The 22,479-nt window shown below is 39.3% G+C and overlaps 1 protein-coding gene across 1 annotated transcript in view; it reads right to left on the bottom strand.

The window, feature by feature from the left end:
• The window catches only part of PLCL2 (phospholipase C like 2), a 1,801,981-nt gene that overhangs the window by 154,641 nt on the left and 1,624,861 nt on the right, over positions 1–22,479 (bottom strand). Inside the window, exon 5 of the mRNA XM_044066972.1 lies at positions 2,850–2,959. Coding sequence (XP_043922907.1) covers positions 2,850–2,959 — 110 coding nt within the window. The remainder of the gene's footprint in view (positions 1–2,849; positions 2,960–22,479) is intronic.

The raw sequence follows: 22,479 nt of genomic DNA, 5'->3' as shown, positions 1-22,479 counted from the left end.
CCATGATGATAATGTTATGGTAATCTTGTTATTAAAACAGGCGTAGTGCGGTGAGACTAAGTTCATCTGGAGTTCATTCATATATTAGACAACACTGTATGGAATGTGAAAACAGCAAACAGAGACCTAAGGTCCAGCACCATGTTAATATGGCGTGCATAAGTACTTGCTTTTGTAAAGTGGCAGCAACGGAGCAGTTTCACCTTTATGTTCTTTAGGGAAGTGAACAGACCAAGCACTCGGGTGCAGACAGATAGGGAACTGACTTAGCAGAGATACATTAAGGGCAAAACACTTCCATAGCAGGAAAGCTTGTTATGGCAACTATTTCACTGCAAAGGACTTGATATTAACTAAGCACATGTAATGTAATGTGCTGTTTATTTTTTCCTTCTCCTATTTTACTATGGAGTCTATTTATTTTGGAAAGTTAATTTTTTACAATTTAGGTAAAAACAAAGTTACCTGACAAGCAAAGCACCCTCAAAACGAAAAATGTCAAAATGTAGTCCAAAAGTGAGGAGTGCACCAGGCTGCAAATAAATCTCACCAAATCTTCCACAGACTGTCCTTTATTAAGACAAACAGGTATAAAAATAGACAGGTAAGCGCTTTCGCGTTGGTATAACGCTTCTTCAGACCTTTAAAAATGTATGAATAATGCATCCCTTTATATACCATAGTACATTGCATCTTAATTGATTAAAGACCACAAGGTGTAATTAATGTAGTTAATGATGCTTGCAAATTCAAACAAGTCTGAGTATAAATGTCTTACTAAATTATACAAAGCTTATGAAAGCACATACAATAGACTTGTAAAAACACACATAAACATATAAATAGACATATATTAAAACATGTATTAAAACATATATTATATATATATTAAAAACATGTATATTGAATACATAATATAAATGTGTAGAATTCAGTGGTTCAAGGGTCTACTGGCTAGAAAGGGTTTGAGGGATATCTTATATCGTATATAAAGGGATGCATTATTCATACATTTTTAATGGTCTAAAGAAGCGTTATACCAACGCGAAAGCGCTTACCTGTCTATTTTTATACCTGTTTGTCTTAATAAAGGACAGTCTGTGGAAGATTTGGTGAGATTTATTTGCAGCCTGGTGCACTCCTCACTTTTGGACTACATTTTTACAATTTAAAAAAAAAATCATGGAACAAAAGACTGCAGTCTGAATGGATAAGCTAAGGGCTAAGACCACTTTAAGATGTGCTGGGTAAACCGCTGACAACAGTAGTGAGTCCCCTAAGAGACTGGTGAATCGTCCAAGTGTGACGAGTTTTACCTTCATTTCAAGAAAAGTTACAGAAAGAATTCAGTGGGGTAGTTTGACAAACTTTTTTAAATGCATACATTCTACAAGTTGGAAAGCAAAATGGGCTCACTCAGCAGAGGTCCTTTCAGTCTAACCTGATTCAGTTCTTTGATTGGGTCACAAACAAGACTACCAAGGACATCGCTATGGAAACAGTCTATCTCAACCACAGCCAGCCTTATGGATGATTGGTAGGAAAATAAATTGGTAATGGAATCTAAATTAGTGAGGTTAACAAGGAATTGGCTAGTTGCTAGATGGCACAGAGTAATGTTTATTTAGAACAAGCAAGAAACCAACAAATAGTGATGTTTCCCAAGGTTAGTGCTAAAATCCAACTGATCCAGCACTGTATCAGATACACGTCAAGGCTGGGGCAAATGATCAATCTGTCTGAAGATGACAGCAAAACTGAAATAATCATTAATGACGCAGGACATAACCTCTAATATAACTAATGTAATATAACTAATGACTTGTAAGGCTGGCATACGGATAACAATTACAATTCAATGCAAATCAGTGAAGGATTGGATTTGGGTGCATCAAGGAATATTTTACGTACTCATAAAAGTAATATTAATGGTATAGCGCAGAAAAAAACAGCACATTATAATTACCCTCAAGCTGAGCTGTGCTATACAGTGAAACAGGACAATGACAATAAAAGTAATGGACTGCTAGGGACACTGTCAGGGTAAGGCCTTAAGAAATTATGAGTATCATCTTACCATAACTAAGGTTTTATCCGAAACACTGCATTCAGTTCTGAAGTCTATACTTAAACTGGTTGATGGTATGCAGTGGTGGGTCACCTAAATAGGAAAAGGGGAACTGGAAAATGATTACAACATTTAGAATCTGTTTATTGGAAGAGAAAGATAAACAAAGGAGAAGGGGCAATACCATATGGGTGCACTCTATCATAACAGTGTAGGACCGTGGCATAGGCAACTGGTGGTCAGACTGCAGAATTCACTCCAGGGGGAAGATACAGGAACGCAGGCAGCTTAACAGAATAATTAAAACATGCCAGTGACGCATAGAAAAAAGTAGGCCTATCATTAGTTACAGGATGCAGATAGAGTGGATGGATCAAAGCTTCTGGAATTTACAGCTCCATAAATATGACATTGCTTTACTTTTAAAAAATCATAAACATATTACACTTATTACACTTTTTTGTCAGGTGCTTTTCTGCTTTTGGTGATGGCACAGAGTAATGTTTATTTAGAACAACAGCCTAAACTGGTTAAGTTGGAGGAATCTCTAAAGATGTACACAAGTCAGATTAAACCTGGCAGTATAAAGAAAGAGTATATCAAACAATGCAAATGACATGATCTCACCTTCTGATGCCTCTTTCTGAAAACAAGAATACAAGTGACATAAAAAGTAAACACACCAGAGATGGCCACTGTAGTTCTGAGATCTTTTGTTAAGTATAGCAATGTTATGCATTCCTGACATCAACAGTAACCCCAGAGAAGAAATGTTTGTTACCTTTAAAATTGTGATATTCCACGTAAAGCTCTCCACTGCTTTGCATAACTTCCTTCCTTTTAGACCTTCTTTAGTACCCACACTCTGAAGATTCTCATGAAACTGCATAGCTGGAAAAATATATATACATAGGGATTTATTATTTAGCATCAAGAAGATGATCATTTATTCAAGGTCAGGTATTTTCTGTTCAAGTTTAGCATACCTCTTTTTCAATCATTTTGCCAGCAATTTTTCATAACTTCACTTTCACCTGATTAAATTTCAAGTTGCTGAAGCCACTAAGAAAGTACTGATTCCCAAAGGCAGGTTCAGTAAAAGGCAAAGCCATAAGGCTCTGTCTGATGATGTTTGCAGTTTTGCCAGCAGAACAAAACATACTGAGTTTATATCTCTGAACAACTAAGAAAAATGAATTCTTCCATATGACACACTCACTCCAACACATTTCAAGATAAGCTGTAGGTTTTTATTAAACATATAATTTAAGAATAAATTTCATCATTTATTACAGTGACTCTTGGGTTGCTATGCAGTGGTTTATTCTGCTCAGGGACAGCATATGACCAGACTGGCTGAGAAGGGTCTGTTCTTTCTGTACCAATACCATTCTACCAATGTATGTAGCAGACACAACTGTGTGTTTGTTGTGAAAAAGAAAGAAAGAGTACGTGGACTGCATTATGATGGTGATGAAACATCATATAAAGAACTTCAAAATCTGTGTGTTTTTTACATCCAGGGGTATGCTCCTCAGCATATCAGCAGGCAAGTGTTCAAGCAACTTACTAAACTATAAACAGCTTTTGCAACGTCTGTGTATTCACTTCTTCAGTTATATTCTAGATATTATGCAAACTCTGAACTCAGCTGCACTGCATCTATCTTTTAAAATCCTACTGACTGTAACCTCAGATTTTTTTTTTCATTTCTTTCACCTAGCGTAACTATAACTGTGTTGTCCCAGATTATGCCGTAAAATAGAGCTTTCTACTTACTGCAACCAACTTGTTAATAAAAGGAAAAATAAATAAATGCAGGCCTGAAGCAACAGAGCCAACAGATAGCATGCGGCTAGGCAATTCCCCTTAAGTAAAACACCATAGTGGTAACACTGGAGTTAGCACCATCTCAGACTTCCAGTGATGCATAAAAAACACAGGCACATGCAGTGTACTAGCAATGATCAAACACAGAAAAACAGGAAGAAATATAAATAATAATCTTTCTGTTGCCAAAATCAATACAAAGAAACTGCGTGTTCAATCAGATTTACTTATACATTTAGAAAAACAGTGCTCTGTGACCATTTAAACAGAAAGTGCTGTGCAAAAAGGGCCAAACAGCACATGTATTAACCCACCCAAGCAGAGTACAGAACTGCTAAAACTTTAAGTTAGAATACAGACTACGGAACGTGTTGGTCAGGTTACAAAACAGAATAAAGGAATATCAATGGGACTAGACACCTTGAAGGAATCTGTGCCACAAATGCAGGTAACATGCTTTTCCCTACAGTCCTTCGCAACACTAGGCAAGTGCAGATTACCAAACATACAAATAAAGAAGATTAGAATATAACTGGAAAACATGGTTTATCAGATTGGACATAATACAATTGGTTATATTTATGTGTTAAACACAACTGATGTGCAGTTATGTAATTGTGCATGCAAACATTGTTGCACAAATATCTAATAAACATCTGCTCCTTGCAGATGTCCCAGAGTTTGTAGTGTTTCAGCTGCAGAGACCCTCAAGATCTCCAGGGTGCTTAGTACCAGCTGTAACTGTACCAAATGTGAAACAACCCTCTTCCTCCTTAGTGAGTACTCTGCACCTGTTTACTTTAGGCTAATTGGGGAAGTTATGCGAAGTTCTGAAATGCTAGTTACAGTCCAAATAAAACAATAAATCAATAGCAACTAGACTGTGGATGCTCATAAAGAAAAGCAAATAAAGTATAATTTAGATACTACATGTGGCCGAAAATTCCCGACTGATTATTTAATTCAAAAAGAAAATGCTAAAAAGAATGACGAGAAACATTATTAGACCCTATGACAGTATCCTAATCCTTATGCAACTTTCTATAAATAAGTTTTTTTTTTTTTTTTTACTGTGAATCCACTTGTGCACAATTAAAAGAAATAATTATTCATATTTCTGCTTGCATATTACCCACCAATCAATCCAGGAAGAATAACATTCTCTCATAGTAAGACATGGAAAATGAGCAATACCTTTTCTGTAAAATGACTTCTAAGGAGCTGCACAATCCTGTCAATTTTTTTATCCCTTTCCACTACCTAATACCAGCATCATTGTTACTAAAGATTGCTCAAATCACCCTGTGATCAGAAAATCCAGTATCTACTACTTCTGTCCATCTCATGCAACAGTGAACCAAGTATAAAAAGTAGTCCATTTCAGTGGCATGTGTTGCCCACCAATACGTAGGATGCTGAGAATTAACAAGTACTAAATTAAAGTCTACCTAATACGACTGTAACACACTAACAGCCTGACTGACCTTACAGTGATGTTTCTGTAGGTCACAATTAAGGTCCCCACAACCACAACAGGCAAACTGACATTTAAATAAAAAGATACTTTTGTAAAATGATCTGCTCCATCCTTAGCATCTGTACTAGCATAAATCATTATTAATTTTGTTATTTTAGTTATAACTTTACAATTCAACAGCATATTTCTACCAGGGTGTATTACCTCCGAGTCTAAAATGTGTATGCCTGAAGACCCAAGTAAAACTGCAATGTCAGAACATTTGTCTTGTCACATGCTCCAAACTATATCCCTTCCCGAATATGCTCAATTATATCTTTGTAATGAATTTAACTGCTGACCACCCAATAAACATACGATATTGCTGCGTAGTGTGGTACCCCAATGTAAAATAGACAACTATCTCTCATCTTAGAGAGTGCTGTTGACATTAAGAAAGAAGATTTTTCAGTTCACCATTTACCGTTTTGAATTTTTCTTTCCGTTTTTTTTACCTCTCCTGATAGAATATTTCCATTCCTCCTCTTCTTTAGCAGAAATGTTTTCTGGATCAGTACTATCAGCATCATAATCTTTCCCCATCTTACTTCCTCATCTTCTTCTTCCTCACTAATTATACTTTTTGGAAACAATATCCCAAAAAAGATCTTTGACTAGCATGGAAGATTCTGGCTGTACAGGCAAAGGAGACAGGGGATATCTGTTTACGTAGGAGGGGGCTGGGTCAAACAATTAGCATCAGCTTTCAAAGTAATACTTCTAAACATGCATGTTTTTATTCTCCAAATTTAGAACAGTCTATAACACAATTTTTAGTACTATGACCAAACTGTCCTCATTGCTGAAATCACCTTTCTATACAGATGTTCTTTGTGTTTCACTGTTGCATAAAAAGGTACAAATGAAGATCCTTTGCTTTTACATGGATTAAGCTATAAATTTTACAAAGATACAAGCATAGTACATTTTTCTTAAGATATTGAATGAACAATATCTAGAAGGAATAAAACAGTGGGGCATCAAGTAGCACACACACCTTTGGTACAGAAGGCTGTGGGTTCTATTCCCACACAAAGTAGATGGATTGCTGACACTGCAGTGCTGCATAAGGGGGGTCTTGCACTCCTGAGTATGTTGTTCTTCAGATGAGACTTTAAACTTAAGCCCCATCTGCCTGAGTTGCTCAGGTGGATATAAAAGATCCTAGGGTACCTATTGAAAAGAGTAGGGGAAAGCCACAGATGCCCTGACTAAATTTCCCCTAGTAAAAGGTGTCCCCTGAAAAGAGGTTACTAGCCTAGTGGGACTCACCCGGTCAACAAAGAATAAATAAAAATAATGAGTTGGGGTGATGTAGTAAGATGCATGTGGGGATAAGAAAGCAAAGGGGAGACTTCAGAAACTGCAGTCACTTGCCTCATGACTAATTTTGACGATAAACTAGCAATGAAAATGTTACGCTTAAGAAGTAAACTGAAAGGAAAATGGTAAATGGATACATAATTATTTGGACTATATAAACTGAAAGGAATTGGGCAGACTTTGTTGTTACTGATGGAGATGGCTGCCCGGCTGCCTGTATTTAAAGTCCAGGGGAATATTGCTAAATGCATGACTGGAAATGGCACAAAAATGCATGCAATTGAAGTATACGAGTTTGACCATGGTAACTAAACTAATAAAAGACATTTGTTTTCCTTTGGTGAGTTTTTTTTTTGTCTTATGTTGGGAATCAGGATGAAGAAAGACATTATAGATGGCCATTCTTTAAAACCCTATTTTATATTATGTTCTAATGTCATTTTAAGATTTTAAGAAGCAAAGTATTAATTATGTTTGGAAAATTCAAGGAACAGCAGAAAAATTGCAACTAGACTGATGGAGTGGTATTACATAGGGGTGTCATTTAAGCCTTGCTTTTTGATTTGTGTTACTCTCAATATAAGACACGTTATAAAACAAGGCATTATTAGCACTGTCAAGGAACAGTACAGTGTTGGCTAATGTTGATTATTAGATTTTAAATGTTAAAATATGTTTTCTTATGAAGCATACTGATGTTGTAAAAGGAGAATAAGCCAGATAAAGCCTGAGTAAAAAGGTAGTGAATATGGTGACACTGTTCATGCAGCAGTCAAATCTCTGCATCTTATGGTACAAAAGTTAATTTAATGAATGTCTTAGACCAAGCTGAAGTACATTTAACTCCAAGAAAATATGAGAGTGAATGTATGTGAATTTCATTATGTGAACTGGGGATAAAGGCTAAACCCAACAGAAAAGGTAAGGACTGTACAGTAGAAACAAAGAAGTTGGAATGGATATGGTAATCAGCCACGGTGGTGGTGCTGTGGTAGCGTTGTCATCTCATAGTAAGACATTGTCCTGTTCGATTCTCTTCTGTGTGGAGACATGCGTGAATGGGCGTACCTTCGTTGAAGGTTGTGTGTCAGGGCTGGCAACTCGGTACGTAAAAATCTACTGCCAATCATTAACGGACCAGAGTTCCACTGTGGTGACCCCTAACCGGGAAAAGCCGAAAGATACAACAACTTTATGATTTTAAAGGGGGACTCAAAAATCTGGGAAGCAACTTTTGCAGATGAAATAATAGCAAGGATTATCAGGAAAATGAGAAACATTAGCAAGATAGATATTAATATGACAGAGGAAGATAACACAAGCTGCTAGCAAGGGCTTCACACTTCTCTGGTGTAAACTTTTACAGGAGGGAATAACACAAGCTATAAAGATAATAATACTTTCCTTTTAAAAAAGTGAAGTGCGGGATATGAGGCTGACAAACTGAAAACCTTTGATATGAAGTCATATATGAAGTACAAATAATATAATTACCACTTACATTTAGATGACTCATGAAAAGGAGGGATAAAAGTCATAGGAACACATCCTTCTGACATATGAAAGGATAAAAGAGGTCTAGGAGATGGCAACAACAGAACTTGGCATGAATGCTTGTATTAAATTAACTGAGGGTACCATTACATGGATTTGTGATGTAAGGGAACTGATTATATTTTGGTTGTTTATGAAGATTGTCTTTGGATTTTCTAAAATATTGAGTTATTTAATAAAGATTTTGCTATTCTTTTTTTTGGTAAATGCCAAGGTGTACCTAACACATACCTGAGCTATCACCAACCTAATAAAACTCTGGTACAATGTCTCATCTAAAGATGGCACTACAGGAATGCCGCCCCCCGCTACACTAAAGTGTCAGTACTGCAACACAAATCTATACACTTGGTACGGCATATAACCTACAGCTTTCTGACTGTGCTGGCATCCAAAGGGATTGTGCTATCTTCAGAGCCGCTGGCACTAAAAATGATCTCATGAAATGCAAAAATGTCTCACATATGATATTCCTGCAGTGATAAAACAAAATGATTATATACTGGTACTTAATAAGGAAACTGGGACACAATGAACATTGTTGAAAAACAGAGTACTGTTGAATGTGCATGGACAAACACACACACACATACACACATGCACGCTTATACACACACACAAACACACACACACACACACACACACACAAAAGTAGATAAATAAATAAAGAATTCTCTAACACAAAGAAAATGCCCTGACTTCAGAATCAAGCTACTCCTTCGAAACAAATTCTGAAAGAGAGTTTTGAACTGGGAAATGGACATCATTCCAAAGAAAAGCAGGCTTCAACAAATTAAAACTAGTGCTATTTTATATGTTTCTATCTGAGCGGTATACCAAACATAACAACTTTCTATAGTAGGACTGATAATATGGAACTAATAAACACTACTATTTGTAGTTCACAGAACCTACATTTGTCAGCGTTTCACATTTTTTACAGATTTTGTAAACTGGAGTATGCATAGTTCAAGACATTGAGCTGACGCTATTTCACGATCTTGAGCTGCTGCTATTTCATGATCTTCAGCAGCCATTATTAAGTGAGGGAGGTATACTGATATTTGAATCCCGCGGGGTAAATTATTCAGAAATCTGCAGATTTCTAGCAGTACTTGCAGTCTGTTGTACTTGATAAAGAACACTGCAGTAACATGGGAGGATATAGTCAAGCGTTCGTAGAAGCACACCTTTTTGCATGCATTTCTTACCTTAGGTGTTATAAGGTGGGAGATTTTATGGCCAGTAAGTGGGAAGCTCTTTGGTCTAAACAGTAACGTAACAGAGAAATAAGAAAAAAAGATATGTTATACACTGAGATGGAAACGCAAATATTTAAAGTGCATATTATGTAACAGACTCCCTGATGGAGAGGAATAGGCCATTTCTCGGGGCTTAGGATAGATATTTAGCTGTACCAAGCAGCATGGCTTCAGTTTTTTTGACATTTAACATTAAAACTAAGGAACTGAGCAACAATAATCGAGTGTGGTGCAAAAGTAGGAATAGGTGGTTGAATACAAAGTAAAGTTGCTCATATCATAAGCATAAAATAGTGCTACAGTGTTAAGGAATGTAACTGTGAAAATGTTAAAAAGTAGTACACAGCAAGGGACCAGGGATGGAATCTTGGGAGACTCCTAAGCTAACTTGTTTTGGATGGGATAGGGAGTTCTTACTTTAATCTTTACAGAAGTGTTGATTGAGTTGAATGTCAAACCACTGAAAGAAAACAGTCAACTGTCCTTCCCAATATATCCCCCACCTATTCTACTGCAGACATAGTACCATGGCCCTACATTTCTTCTGCCCTGAAATGAAGACTGTTTTCACTCCTCAAACTACTTACTGATGAAAACATATTTTTTTTTCTCCATTACTTTTCTACTGGAACTTTGAACAAATGACCACACTGTCAAGATTTTCAAACATTTTTAGCCCAAATTTCCAAGGTAGCATCTATAGGCCCTCATGTCATGGGTTTTGTCAGAAACTGCCAGTTCACACAGCCATTAAAAAATTCCATTTTAAGGCAAAACCATACAATCACACTTCAGACTTCATCTGCAAATCCATGAGATGAGAATTCTGAAAGTTTTGTTTCCAAATATTACTAAAAGTAGGCATGTGCATTTAAATAATCATTTCCTAGTGTCATTATTGAAAAATTGCATGCTATACTGCATTTACAAAATGTAATCTATGAGACTTTACGTCATGAATAATAACACTGAGCTTACACACTTCTGTCCCAAAAGGTTACTTCAGGAAGGAAAATGTACTTTGCGCAGCAATTGCAAAATGATATTTTAATATGATTTTTCACAGAATGCATAACATGAACCTCCTGCCAACCATCTAAATGGAATATGTATTCAGCTCTTGTAGTCTAGATTTACCTCCCTCCTTCATGGTCAGTGTTTCTTGTCCATGGTCACACCATCCCCGCCCTCTCAAATCTATGTTCAATGCTTGGTGCTCAGAGCCATGCTCACCACATTTGAATCACATATTAAGTGACCACCCTTTACACAATGCCACAGTGGTTAGCGTGTGCCTCAGAACTCCATAGTCTAGTGATTGGTTCTTGAACACCTACTAATTTTGTGACATTTCTGCCTTCCTGTCCACATGGGTTTCTGAGTACCCTGGGTTTTCTTCCTTGCCTTAGAGACCTTCCATTTGACTGGCAACTCTCAGTTCTCTAGGCTTATATGTTTTGTCTTTGTCCTTGGCCAAGTAGCCTATGTGGTGGCCAAAAAAGGCCCTACAAGATATGTCTGCCTAACCAATTATCAAGTGATTAAATACATAAACGTTAGTGCAACAATTAGGTGTGGTAAAGCTGTAGTGTATACAGACCTACTCAAAACATTCTAATGGAAAATATTTTTTAATTAAGTACAAAAGGAATGCAAGATGAAATACGGTTAGCACAGGTTTGCATTTGTTATAACATCAGTCAGGGGTGTAGCCTAATAGAGCAGACTCATCAATCTCCAGAGTTACTGTCCCTTCCCAGAATAGAAATCTTTTGTTTTACATATAACATGCACCCTAACTATGTAAATAATGCAACATAAATGCTGAAATTCCAGCACTAGACCCCACTGATTTAGAACAAGAAATACAGTAAGCCTGCACCACTGTGGATGCCACAAATCCAAATTCCAACCATACCACACAAATTCTAATGAAAATAAAATAGTGGTCTCCAGGTGGTCACCAGGTTATGTCACAATATTTAATAAAAATAGTGGTTTCATTCCACAGCAATACTAGAACATCAATAGATGTTCTTTATAAATTTGACAACTTTTTAAAACCTACTCTGTAATTTACAGTTCAGGAATTTGCTGGGGCCATTGCAGGGCTAAAGCAAGGTCATGTTGCAATTCTGTTACTGAAAGTGATGTCACATAATGATGATGATATGCTTAGGCAAAAAACATACAGTGATAGAGCTCTAGTTTATAAGGTACAGTCTTAACATTCTGTGCAAAAATTGACCAAATTACTCAAGTTATCAGACTGCATTTACTCAGGCTACTGTTTGCAAATATATTACCTTGATTATAGCAAGCTCAGATGCTCATAAGCCTAGTACTTATCAGCAGGAACTTCTAACTGTAACATTTGCTAATGTCTGTTATGTACTTCACAGATAAAGATTCTAGTTGTCTACTGATGTACTATGTTCTTCATCTGTAAACAAATGTAAATAAATAAATAATAAATAAATTTCTCAGTAGTTGTTATTTTGATGTGGTACTTGCATCACTGTGGTTTCTTCAGACTACCTCAAGAATAAAGTAACTGTCATTTTCCTATTGCAAGCAATAAATGATGTTTTGCAACCTGTAAAACTGGCTATACATGGTAACTGTGAAACTATTCTCTGTGGAGGAATTTTACACTAAGAATGAAAGCTTATTAGGTGTTATGGTAAGAACATAAATACTAACATCAGGGTTAATCTTTGTTAAAATGAAGTCCTAGGTAAAGGACTGTCTCTCCCACTGTTTACTGGTTCCCCTCACCGCACTACCCCTTGTGCCTCCCAAGTTGCCCCATCCTGGCCTCCCCATACCATTCAGAGTGAAACTATTTTCCTGGGTTTTACAAGGTTTTTGCTCCATCCTTTCAATACATTCTTAATGCCCACGACTGTACTGTACTAACTACAGAGGAAATCAATGAATTAAGCTAGGTGTCTGGACTGACTAGGCCCCCAGAAACCATATAGATTTAGATAATCTGAGACGCTGAGGTACATTTTACCAACTTAATGATCCATGTATGTGATGTACCCTTTCTTGCTGGATTTTTGATGAATAGTTCAACTTTATTATACACCCTACACTCACTGGATGTTAGGTACCTTGCTTAATTATCCTCTTGTTTTCTTTTCTACTTGTTATGACCCACCCTTCCTCCCTCTAAATAAACAAACAAACAAACGTGCAAACACATTTCAACACCAAACATGAGGACTTACACAGCCCGAGTCAGAAATGCAGATTGATCCCTATACCTTCCTGCAACCTCATACATCATATGCTTCTTATGGCTAATTCAAATCTGACCCAACCAGAATCTGCTGCCAATTTACATCTCTACCATAACTACATCTAATTTAGCCTTCTTTTGTTGAATTCTAATTGTAAACAACAACAGTTCAGCTATCCTGAATGTCAGTGTTGTTGTTGTCTTTCGGCTTTTCCCGGTTAGGGGTCGCCACAGCGGAACTCCGATCCACTAATGATTGGCAGTAGATTTTGACGAACGCCGAGGTGCCAGCTCGATGTTCAACCTTCAATGAAGGCACGCCCATTTACACATGTCTTTCGAATGCCCACCCAACTGCGGGGAGGGCATGCAGACTCCACACAGAAGGCACTCCCCACACTCCAACCTGAATGTCAATACCTATTTTAAATCATTCTCTGTACAGCTTCTTCCACTCACACCTCAACTTCTGAGCCTTAAAATTCATAACACTGACTTTTACAAATCATAGCAGAATGCCAAAAACAGTCAAGTTTTCTAAGAAATCCATTACTTTTGCAATCACTTGACAGATTTCAGATCTTAGAAAAATGCATCTTGAAGAGGGTCACCCTTAGTGTCCCGTGCTATAACAAAGCAAACTCTATACCAGTACAAGCTGTATACTGGATATACTGGATATGAGGTTTTTCTAACTTTAGTAGTTGTTGAAATCCATTCTCACCCTTCAAGTCTAGAAATACAGCCTAAAATCTGTAAGTCAAGCTGTACCTCAGGTATACTGAGCACCATATTACTGATGGAGGCTGTTTCTTTGTCCAGACAGTAGCATTTAGTGGGAACAGCATTTTTTTCTCTGTAGGACCTCACTTGATGGCTCCTCTAGCTGACCCAATCAGCCATGCTTTCCATGGAGTAGGGGTCAGACATCCCCAGCTAGGTGACAGCCACCCATCCCAGTCTTTCCTGCTCAGGAAGCCCTATCAGTCCATATGCTTCAAAGCATCAAGAGTTGAAGGGTAGGGACTGGGCTAGATTTCTGGCCCTTGGATTACCCACTCCTTTCTTGAAGGAACAATCCCACATCCTTTTGGCAGTTCTCCAGGTTTTGCTGCATGCTGTCTGCCAAAGGATGTGTGCCTTTGCATGCCGAGTGCCTTAGCTCATGCATATGTACTATGCCACTGCATGGCTTACAGGCTCATGCTCTGCAGATCTCACTCAAATACTCCTGCAAATTACAACATCAATAGCACATCCCTAACAGTAGACTCAGAGGTCAGAAATCTAGGTACACACATAGGTAGTAGTCTGAACTTTGACCCATGTGCGCACAGTAGGGAGGAAGTCCTTTTATGTGGCACAACTTATAAGTAAAGGTATGGCATCAGATCAGAGGAAATTATAGTCCCACTGTACTCAGTCCTCATTAGACCAATAATCAAGTGCAATGCACCATTTGGCATGTACTTGACTAAGCATATTCAGCACCTGCACTGACCTCAGAGGTTCATCACAAATTAAAAACAGGGTGTAAACAACATATCCTATGTAGATAGACTAAAAGCCCTTTCCCTTTACTCTGCCTCCTACCAACTATTAAGAGGTGACCTATGCCTGACCTACAAGGAACTCACGGATCCATCCGTGATGGAGCTGCTACACATCTGCAAGTCAAACAGCATGAGTGTCACCTGATCTAGGGATATAAACTTAGTCAATGACTCAAACAAAACATGTTGGAGAGATATATGCGTGTCTGGGAGATTGCCCCTTCATTGGAACAGGTTTCCTATTTGCATTAAGTAGAGCCCATCCCAGGTCCTCTTCAAAAGCATTTTGGATCAATGACTGGGGAATCACAAAGTCACACCTGAGGTAGTGCCTTTGTCCTTTATGGACAGGGGCAATCTGTAAGATACTCAAGGCAGAGGCACAAACCCAAGCCATCCTCTTGCCCCTAGGGGCCATTTCATAGGATCATAGGAATTTACCAGATTATTGGCCCTCAGGTCCTTACAAGCCTAGCCTAGAATTTAGCCCATGTTCCGACAACTCCCCACCTGATGCCCCTGTCCAGCAGGGACACAGGTGGAATCTCAAGGGTGTATTTTCTGTTCCCATCCAGTTATCCAGGTTACGCTTAAAAAGGGATAATGAGGTACTCTGCTTGATATGGAGACTGAGTCTATTCCACAGAAGGGGGAGTCCCTGGGACACAAATCTGTCCCACCAACAAGTCCTATTGATGTCACAGATCAATTTGAGGTCACGTGTGTGGGTTACTTGAGTGGAGCTAGATTTGCAGATATGCAGCAGTCCCATCAAGGCATGGTCTGAGACTGCTTTGTATGCCAGACAGAAGTCACCTCTGAGGAGTCTGTATGAGACTCAGTAGACAGACAGGGCTTTTAGCCTGTCTATGTAGGGTGGATATTTGAGGCCCTGGATTCTCCTGGCACCTTTGTGGTCTCTCCAGCTGCTGCATGTGCTTTGTGAAGTACATGCCGAAAGGGGCATTGTACTCAATAAGGGGTCTTAAAAGAGAAGAATATGGAGATGTTAAGACCTCTTTGTCCCTAGATGAGATACCCTTCCTAATGAGGTGGGCTGTGTAGAAAGCCTTCCGTACAATAGATGCAATATGGTGGTCAAAAGTCAGGTTGCTATCAACCTGGGTGCCCAAGTCCCTCATGACTGATTGCATACTTAGGGCCTTGTTATTAATGTGATAATTTATGGGGACTTCTCTCTCCGCAAAGGAGATGATAATGCATTCTTTGACATTAAGTTTGAGGCCATGTTTCTGGCACCAATCATTTTTTTGAGTGAGACCCTCTTGGAGGATGTCCATACATCACCAGGGGAATTGATGACAGTGTCCAGCTTGCAGTCATCTGCAAACTTGATCAGCCATAACCCACTGGTTTTGGCCTGCACCTCAGAAAAGTATATCCCATACAACAAAAGCCCCAAGACCAATCCATGGGGTACGCCGCTCATTATGGGTCTACTGTTGAGGTGGCTTCCCCTATTTTGACTAGGTGGGTTCTATCAGTGAGACAGTTGGCTTCACATCTGGTAACATATGAATTTATGCCTAGTTGAGAAAGTTTATCTATTACACCCAAGTGGGGAATAGTATCAAAGGCTTTGGCCAGGTCAAGGTAGGCAGTGTGCACCATCTGCCCCTCATCCATGGCTTTGGTGACTGTCTCAAAGAAGTCAACCAAATTTAACAGGCATAACCTCCTTTTGACAAAACCAAACTGTGTGGGATCAAGTATTTGGAGGTTGCCAGTGTCCTTGCTACTGAGGCCCATGATAATCCATTCCATGGCCTTGCTGATCAGGCTAGTTAGGCTGATGGGTCTATAACTTCCCAGATCGGTGAACACTCCACCTTTGTGCAAAGGGATAGCAGTGGCTGTTCTCCACTTGGCTGGGACAAAGCCAGTACTCAGGCTTTGGTTGAATAAGGTGCCTACTAGTGCTGCAAGTTCCTGCCTGAGTTCATACAAGATGCAGCCTGGGATGTTATCAGGTTCCATGTAGGCTGTATTTTTTGCCTTTGAGAGGGCAGTGATGACTTGCTCCCTAGAGATAAGGGGAGAGGGGCAGGTGCTGGGATGTCATGATTTACTGATGCAGGACACAGGGGTGAAGTTTTTGCTGAACCTGTCCGCCAGCAGGTTGGCTACATCTACGGTGTTTGTGTATGTGGTGTCCTTGACCATCAGTTCTGAGCAGATCTGAGTGCTTCCTTTGAGACTGCGGATATATGTAAAGAAAGCCCATTTACTGGGTAAAATTGGGTTACATTGGCAAGGCTTGTAAGGGCTTTTAAGCCATTAGCCTAGCAATCATCTATGAAACTATGAAATGATGAAATGATGAGCCAAAGCTTCCTCCTGCCTAACAAAAGGCTAATGGAGAAGGTGACTGAAGATGAAATGGACAGAGAAGTGACATCAATCCCAACATCTATCCCAGTTATGGACAGTCTTTTGTCAGTCTCTAATTCTCATCTTATCTCAGGGGAAGTGAAACCTCTGACAATAATCAGCAGCCTCAGAAACATCTTCCATGTCCGGGCTGGGACTAAGTGAATGAGAAGAAAATCCAAAGCAAAGCACAAATCTTTTTAGCAATCCAAATGGAAAGAAATGCATTTCAAGTGGCTGTATTTATTTATTCATACATTTTTGTGATTTTCCTCTTGGCATTCTCTCCTTGTGGTTGAATGAACCTCCTCCATGTACTTTTGTTGAAGCCATGTTTAACAAATATATCTAGACAAAGTGTAGTGATTAAAAGACCTATGTTGCAAACCAGTTTTGTACTGAAGTGCAAAAAAAGTGAAAAATTTGCTGTACTGTAACAGAAGGGGACATTTTCTGGACTTATTGACTGCCCCATATGTGATCATGGAGTTTAAGTATATCTGTATTTATCTATCTATCTATCTATCTATCTATCTATCTATCTATCTATCTATCTATCTATCTATCTATCTCATCTTTAACTCACTTTCTCCAATTTTGCACATAAGTATGTGTGTATGTGTGGGTGCCTGTCTATATCTATCTATATATATATATATATATATATATATATATATATATATATATATATATACATATATATATACACACACACACACACACACACACACACACACACACACACACACACATATATACATAATTAAACTGGGTGTGGTGGGCTGACAATGGTGGACCTTTCTGCGTTTCTTTCATGACCAGTCTGGTTTACTTATGTTTTGTGTTTTTATGCTTGTTAGTGCTGATCAGTTGGCATTATGGTTAAAGTCTTTGCCTCCCAAGCACAAGGTACAAAGTTCAATTCTGACCTCTAGCCAATGCCTGTTTGGAGTTTGCAATTTCTCCGTGCGTCTCTGTGGGGTTCCTCCCATATTCAAACACCATGCTGAGTGTTTCCATCTCAAACGCATTAAAGAATGGAGCTGTGGGCAGCACACAGACTCTACAAGGTGCCCTATGGGAGAAGAATTGTATAAACCAACCACTTTGGTTATCTACTCTAGTGAGCAGTATCCTCATCTTAGGAGCACATGGATCACAGACTGCATGCCATATCAGGGCTAGTGACTCAACGGTGTGAAATATGACACTAGGTGATTCGACTGTGTTGACTAATGTCAACAAATGGGCATGGGTATTTGCTGAGGATAAGTGGGTTGAGGATCTGGCCTACTTCAAACTATACCAGGGACCCATGCTAATGGTAGGGGGGTATATGTGTCCCTACTGGCCAGTGTGTGCCCACCATAAAGCCCAGCAGCGCTGGGTCAAATAAGCTACTGGCTGACCGGTGTCCACTTGCCCAGCTTAGGTTATCTGGGATAGCTCTGTTAACTGAAAGCTGGAAGTAAAACCAATCAACCTGACAAACATAAACTAAGAATTGCTACACTCAATGTAGGTTCTCTGACAGGACACATCTTAGAAGTGGATGAGATGAAGGTAAGGAAGAGGCTTGACACCTTACGTATCCAAGAGAGAAGATGGATGGGCAGTGCAACAAAGCTACTTGGTTTGGGATCCAGAGACTACTACTCAGGAGGAGGACAGGCTAGAAATAGGGTGGGAATTGTGGTGAGGGAGAAGCTTCAGAAGATAGTAAGGGATGTCATCAGAATTAGTGACAGACTCATGGCAATAAAACTCCAGGCTAATGATAATTCATAATCTCAGCCTATACCCCACAGCAGGGTTGTGATATTGAGTAAAAGAGTGCATTCAGACAGCAGTTGCAGGACCTACTTGAAAAAGCAGGACAACAGGAATTGGTGTTAACAGGCAACTTGAATGCACTTATCGAACAGACAGAACAGGATACAAGGACAACTGGGTCCACATGGGTGAGGCAACATAAATAAAGCAGGCAACACCATTCTAGATTTCTGTCTGGCAAATGGCTTGGTAGTCATCAACACATGGTTCTGAAAGTGAGACAGTCATAAGATCACATACAAGAGTGGCCAACATGGAACTCCGGTAGACTTTCTCCTAGTAAAGGAAAGGGCACTGGGGTAGAATCAACAATTGCAAAGTCATCCCCAGTGAAACAGTCAGCCCACAGCATAAACCAATGGTTGCCAAAATCAGCTGCAAGCAGTAGTCAGAGAAGGCTCTAAGGTCAACAGAGACCAGGCTGAAGACCAGAAAGTTGATGAGAGAAAGTGCAACAGTTCTAGGAATTACTCAGGGCTCTAGCAACCCAAGAAGAAGAGGAAATAGTTGGAGTTGAAGAAGAATGGCAGTGCCTCAAAACAGCATGTGTGAGGACTACAGAAAAGATATGTGGCTGATGCAGGTAGAGAAATAAACTACATAAGGAAAGCTGGTGGTAGAATACAGAAGTCCAGGAAGTCATCAAAAGAAAGAAAGAGTGCAGGAAAAGTGAGAGATAGAAAAGATGGTCCAGGCTAACAAGGAATACTGGTTGGCTAACAAAGAGGCTAAGAGAGCAGTTGCAGTAGCAAAGAATAAGGCATCACAGGCATTCTACCCGCTTCTGGAAAGTAAGTCAGAAGATATAATGAAGGAAGGCAAAGACAGAAAGATAATAAAGCTAGTCAGACACCCTTCATAAAGGATGCCAGCAACAACCTGCTCACCAGTCCACAGAACATCAAACACAGATGGAAGGAGTACTTCCAGCAGCTTCTGAATGAAGAAAATCCCACAGCAGTTGTACTGCCCCAGACACAGCCTACAATGAGAGAAGAGGAGTAGCCCACCCTAGAAGAAGTAAGAAGAGCACTAAGGAAGATGAAGTCAGGGAAAGCAGCAGGCTCAGATGGGGTCACAGCAGATATGATAAAGATGCTGGGTGACATAGGGGAGAAATGTCTCCTGAGGGTGCTCACAGCAGTGTGGAGAGAATAAAGGTGTATCCCAGATAACTGGAGAATAAGCATACTAGTGTTCAAGAACAAAGGGCACATTCACAACTGTGAGCAGTACAGAGGTATCAAACTCCTGTCACACTGCATGAACGTTCGGGAGAGGGTGATTGATAAATGAATACACAGAACAGTAGAAAGTAAGATGGGAGATGAGCAGTTCATATTCAGACCAGGATGCAGCACAACTGACCCGATGTTTGCAGTGAGACAGATAGTTGAGAAGAAGCTAGAGATGAGGAAAGGGTCCAACTGAGCATTTCAAACTTGGAGAAAACATATCACAAGGTCCCACGACAGCTGATTTGGGCAGTCCCGTGGTGGTTCACAGTCCCAGCAAGATTGGCAGAGTTAGTGAAAGCTATGTACAAGGACCCAGTGACTTAAGTATGAACAGACTTCAGTCTCACAAAGGGGTTCCCAATGGGAGTGTATGTGCATGCATCAGGGTTCAGCTCTGAACCCACTGCTGTTCATAATGCTGACAGACTACATTAGCAAATGAGTCAGAGGGGACATATCATCAAAGCTACTGTATGCAGAATATTGGCATTACAGGCAGAGTCTGAGCAAGAAATTCAGCAAAGGACAGGGGAATAGAATGCAAAACACAAGGCACATGGGATGAAACTGAGAGATAAAACCATTGTAATTGCAGCAAATGGAGTTCAGAAGAAGCTGAGAATGGAGATAAACTCTTCCACTATTTTCCATTCTAACACCTTCAGGTACCTGGGAGGGATGGTTGAGGAGAAGGGAAATCTGGATGAGAAGGTCAAAGGTAGAAACAGAGGAGCTGCAGACAACTGGCACAGAGTATCAGATGCAGTATATGACAGAAGAATGCCAGAGAAGCTGAAAAAGTAAGGTGTGCAAAACAGCAATGCGACCAGTACTATTGTATAGTACGGAAACCTGGGCAGTAAAAATAGAGCAGTTTGGGAAGCTAGAGGTGATGGAGATGTAGTGCCTGAGATGGGTGGTATGGAGCACATTGTGGGACAGACAAAAAAATGAGAACATAAGAGCAGAAGCCAAAGTAGCTGTAACTGCAGAAAAGGTCAGAGAAAAGAGATTAAAGTGGTTTGGGCACATGTGCAGAAAAAAAAGAAGACAATCTGGTGAAGATGATTTGAAACAGGCAGGAGGAAGGCCAGATAAAACAAGTAAGTCCAGCAAAGAGGTGAATGGATTGTGTGAAAGATGACATGTGACAGTCTGGCATGAGTGTCAAAGAAGACAGGGGAATGGCATTGAACAAAGAGACATGGTGACAGTTGACATGACACCCCAACTCCAAGTAGAAAATGGGAAAAAGGGGATTGATGATGATTGTGACACCAGGAAAATACTTCCAGTCCAGCTATCTGAAATTTTGTAAATAATTATATGTCACTTGAAAATATTAGTATGATTTATATAGAAATATGACACTGCCAGCCCAGCTATCTGGAATTTTGTAAATAATCATATGTCATTTGTGGACAGCAATATGATTTATATGCTTGTCCTACAAATGTAAGATAACTGTATGTTATATACTGAGCTTCAAGAATGTGTCCACAGTGTACCCTACTGGAAAAGAGCAGAAATGTATATAAACTATACACCTGTGAAAATGTATGTTTTAATAGTAACAGTTGGAACATACACAGCTAACTTGTAAAACTCTAAGAAAATAAGTTGGAATCAAAGTGTTTTATGATTGTGTGTTTATCTCTTAGTTTCAGTGAAGAAGACAGGATGTTTAGAGCTAGAAGTTTATTTCTGTTGTCTTGAAACAGAAATAATTACTAGGTTTAAAATCTAAAGTGTTTTTATTGCTCTGTGACTTCATAGTAGCTGCACATCTGAAAGATAAGTATTTGTAACACAGACATGTTAGTAACTGGTTAGCCTGGGAACTGAAGGCAGGTGACAAAAAGTGATGCAATCCAGGCTAATCCAGCAGTAATATGTGATATTAATTTAAGAACTCTCTCAGAGAGGAAGAGGGGACATTTTGTATCTTGTCTTGGAATTAGAAACATCCATTCAGCACTTCTGCCTGCGTGCTGTCTGTAAGTAAGTCTAGGGTACAGTTTAGGTATAGATAGGAATATAGTAAAAAATAGTTTAAATGTTTTCTGTATTTTTTGAGAATGTCCTGCAATGTTGTTTTAAAATATTTCCTGTGATTCTGAACTCTGTAGTTACTGTGTTGTTTGAGTATTGTCTTGTTCTTTTATTATTAAATATATTTAAACCTTTTAATTTTGGCTGGTTTGTTTAGAAATATTTAAACTCTTAAAGTACTTGCATATGTACTTGGTGACACTGGACAGGCCACCCCTAAATAGCCTTGCTCTTGTTTAGACTACCGTTTGGATTAATTGTAACATTACAGAGTAAGATTTGGCACCCTTTGGTAAGGGCCTTAAAAGTAGTTGATAAGTAGTGGCTGGCGGCAGCTGGTACTACCTTATAGTCTGGCAGAAGGGGGCATAGCTAGTAAACCTGTGCCAGCCTTTCCCAGGTGTGTGTTTGTGAACAATCAAATCTCGAAGTTTGTGTGTGTCAGCTACTTGGGCAGGGACATGAAGCACTGGTTAGACAGAGAGGGAGCTGGAGGTTTTGGCTTGGCCACTCAGCTGACATCTCAACCTTATAGCTGTGCCAGTCGGGAGTCATATTGGGGATATGGAGAAAGAGGGAGAAACCACACCCAGACTGACTGTGATCTCTGTG

Source organism: Protopterus annectens, chromosome 3.part1 (genome assembly GCF_019279795.1).
Source record: "Protopterus annectens isolate FY-2018-M chromosome 3.part1, PAN1.0, whole genome shotgun sequence".
Classification (NCBI taxonomy): Eukaryota; Metazoa; Chordata; order Ceratodontiformes; family Protopteridae; genus Protopterus; species Protopterus annectens.
The sequence above is the reverse complement of the archived record's forward strand: the minus strand, read 5'-3'. Positions and strand labels throughout refer to the sequence as shown.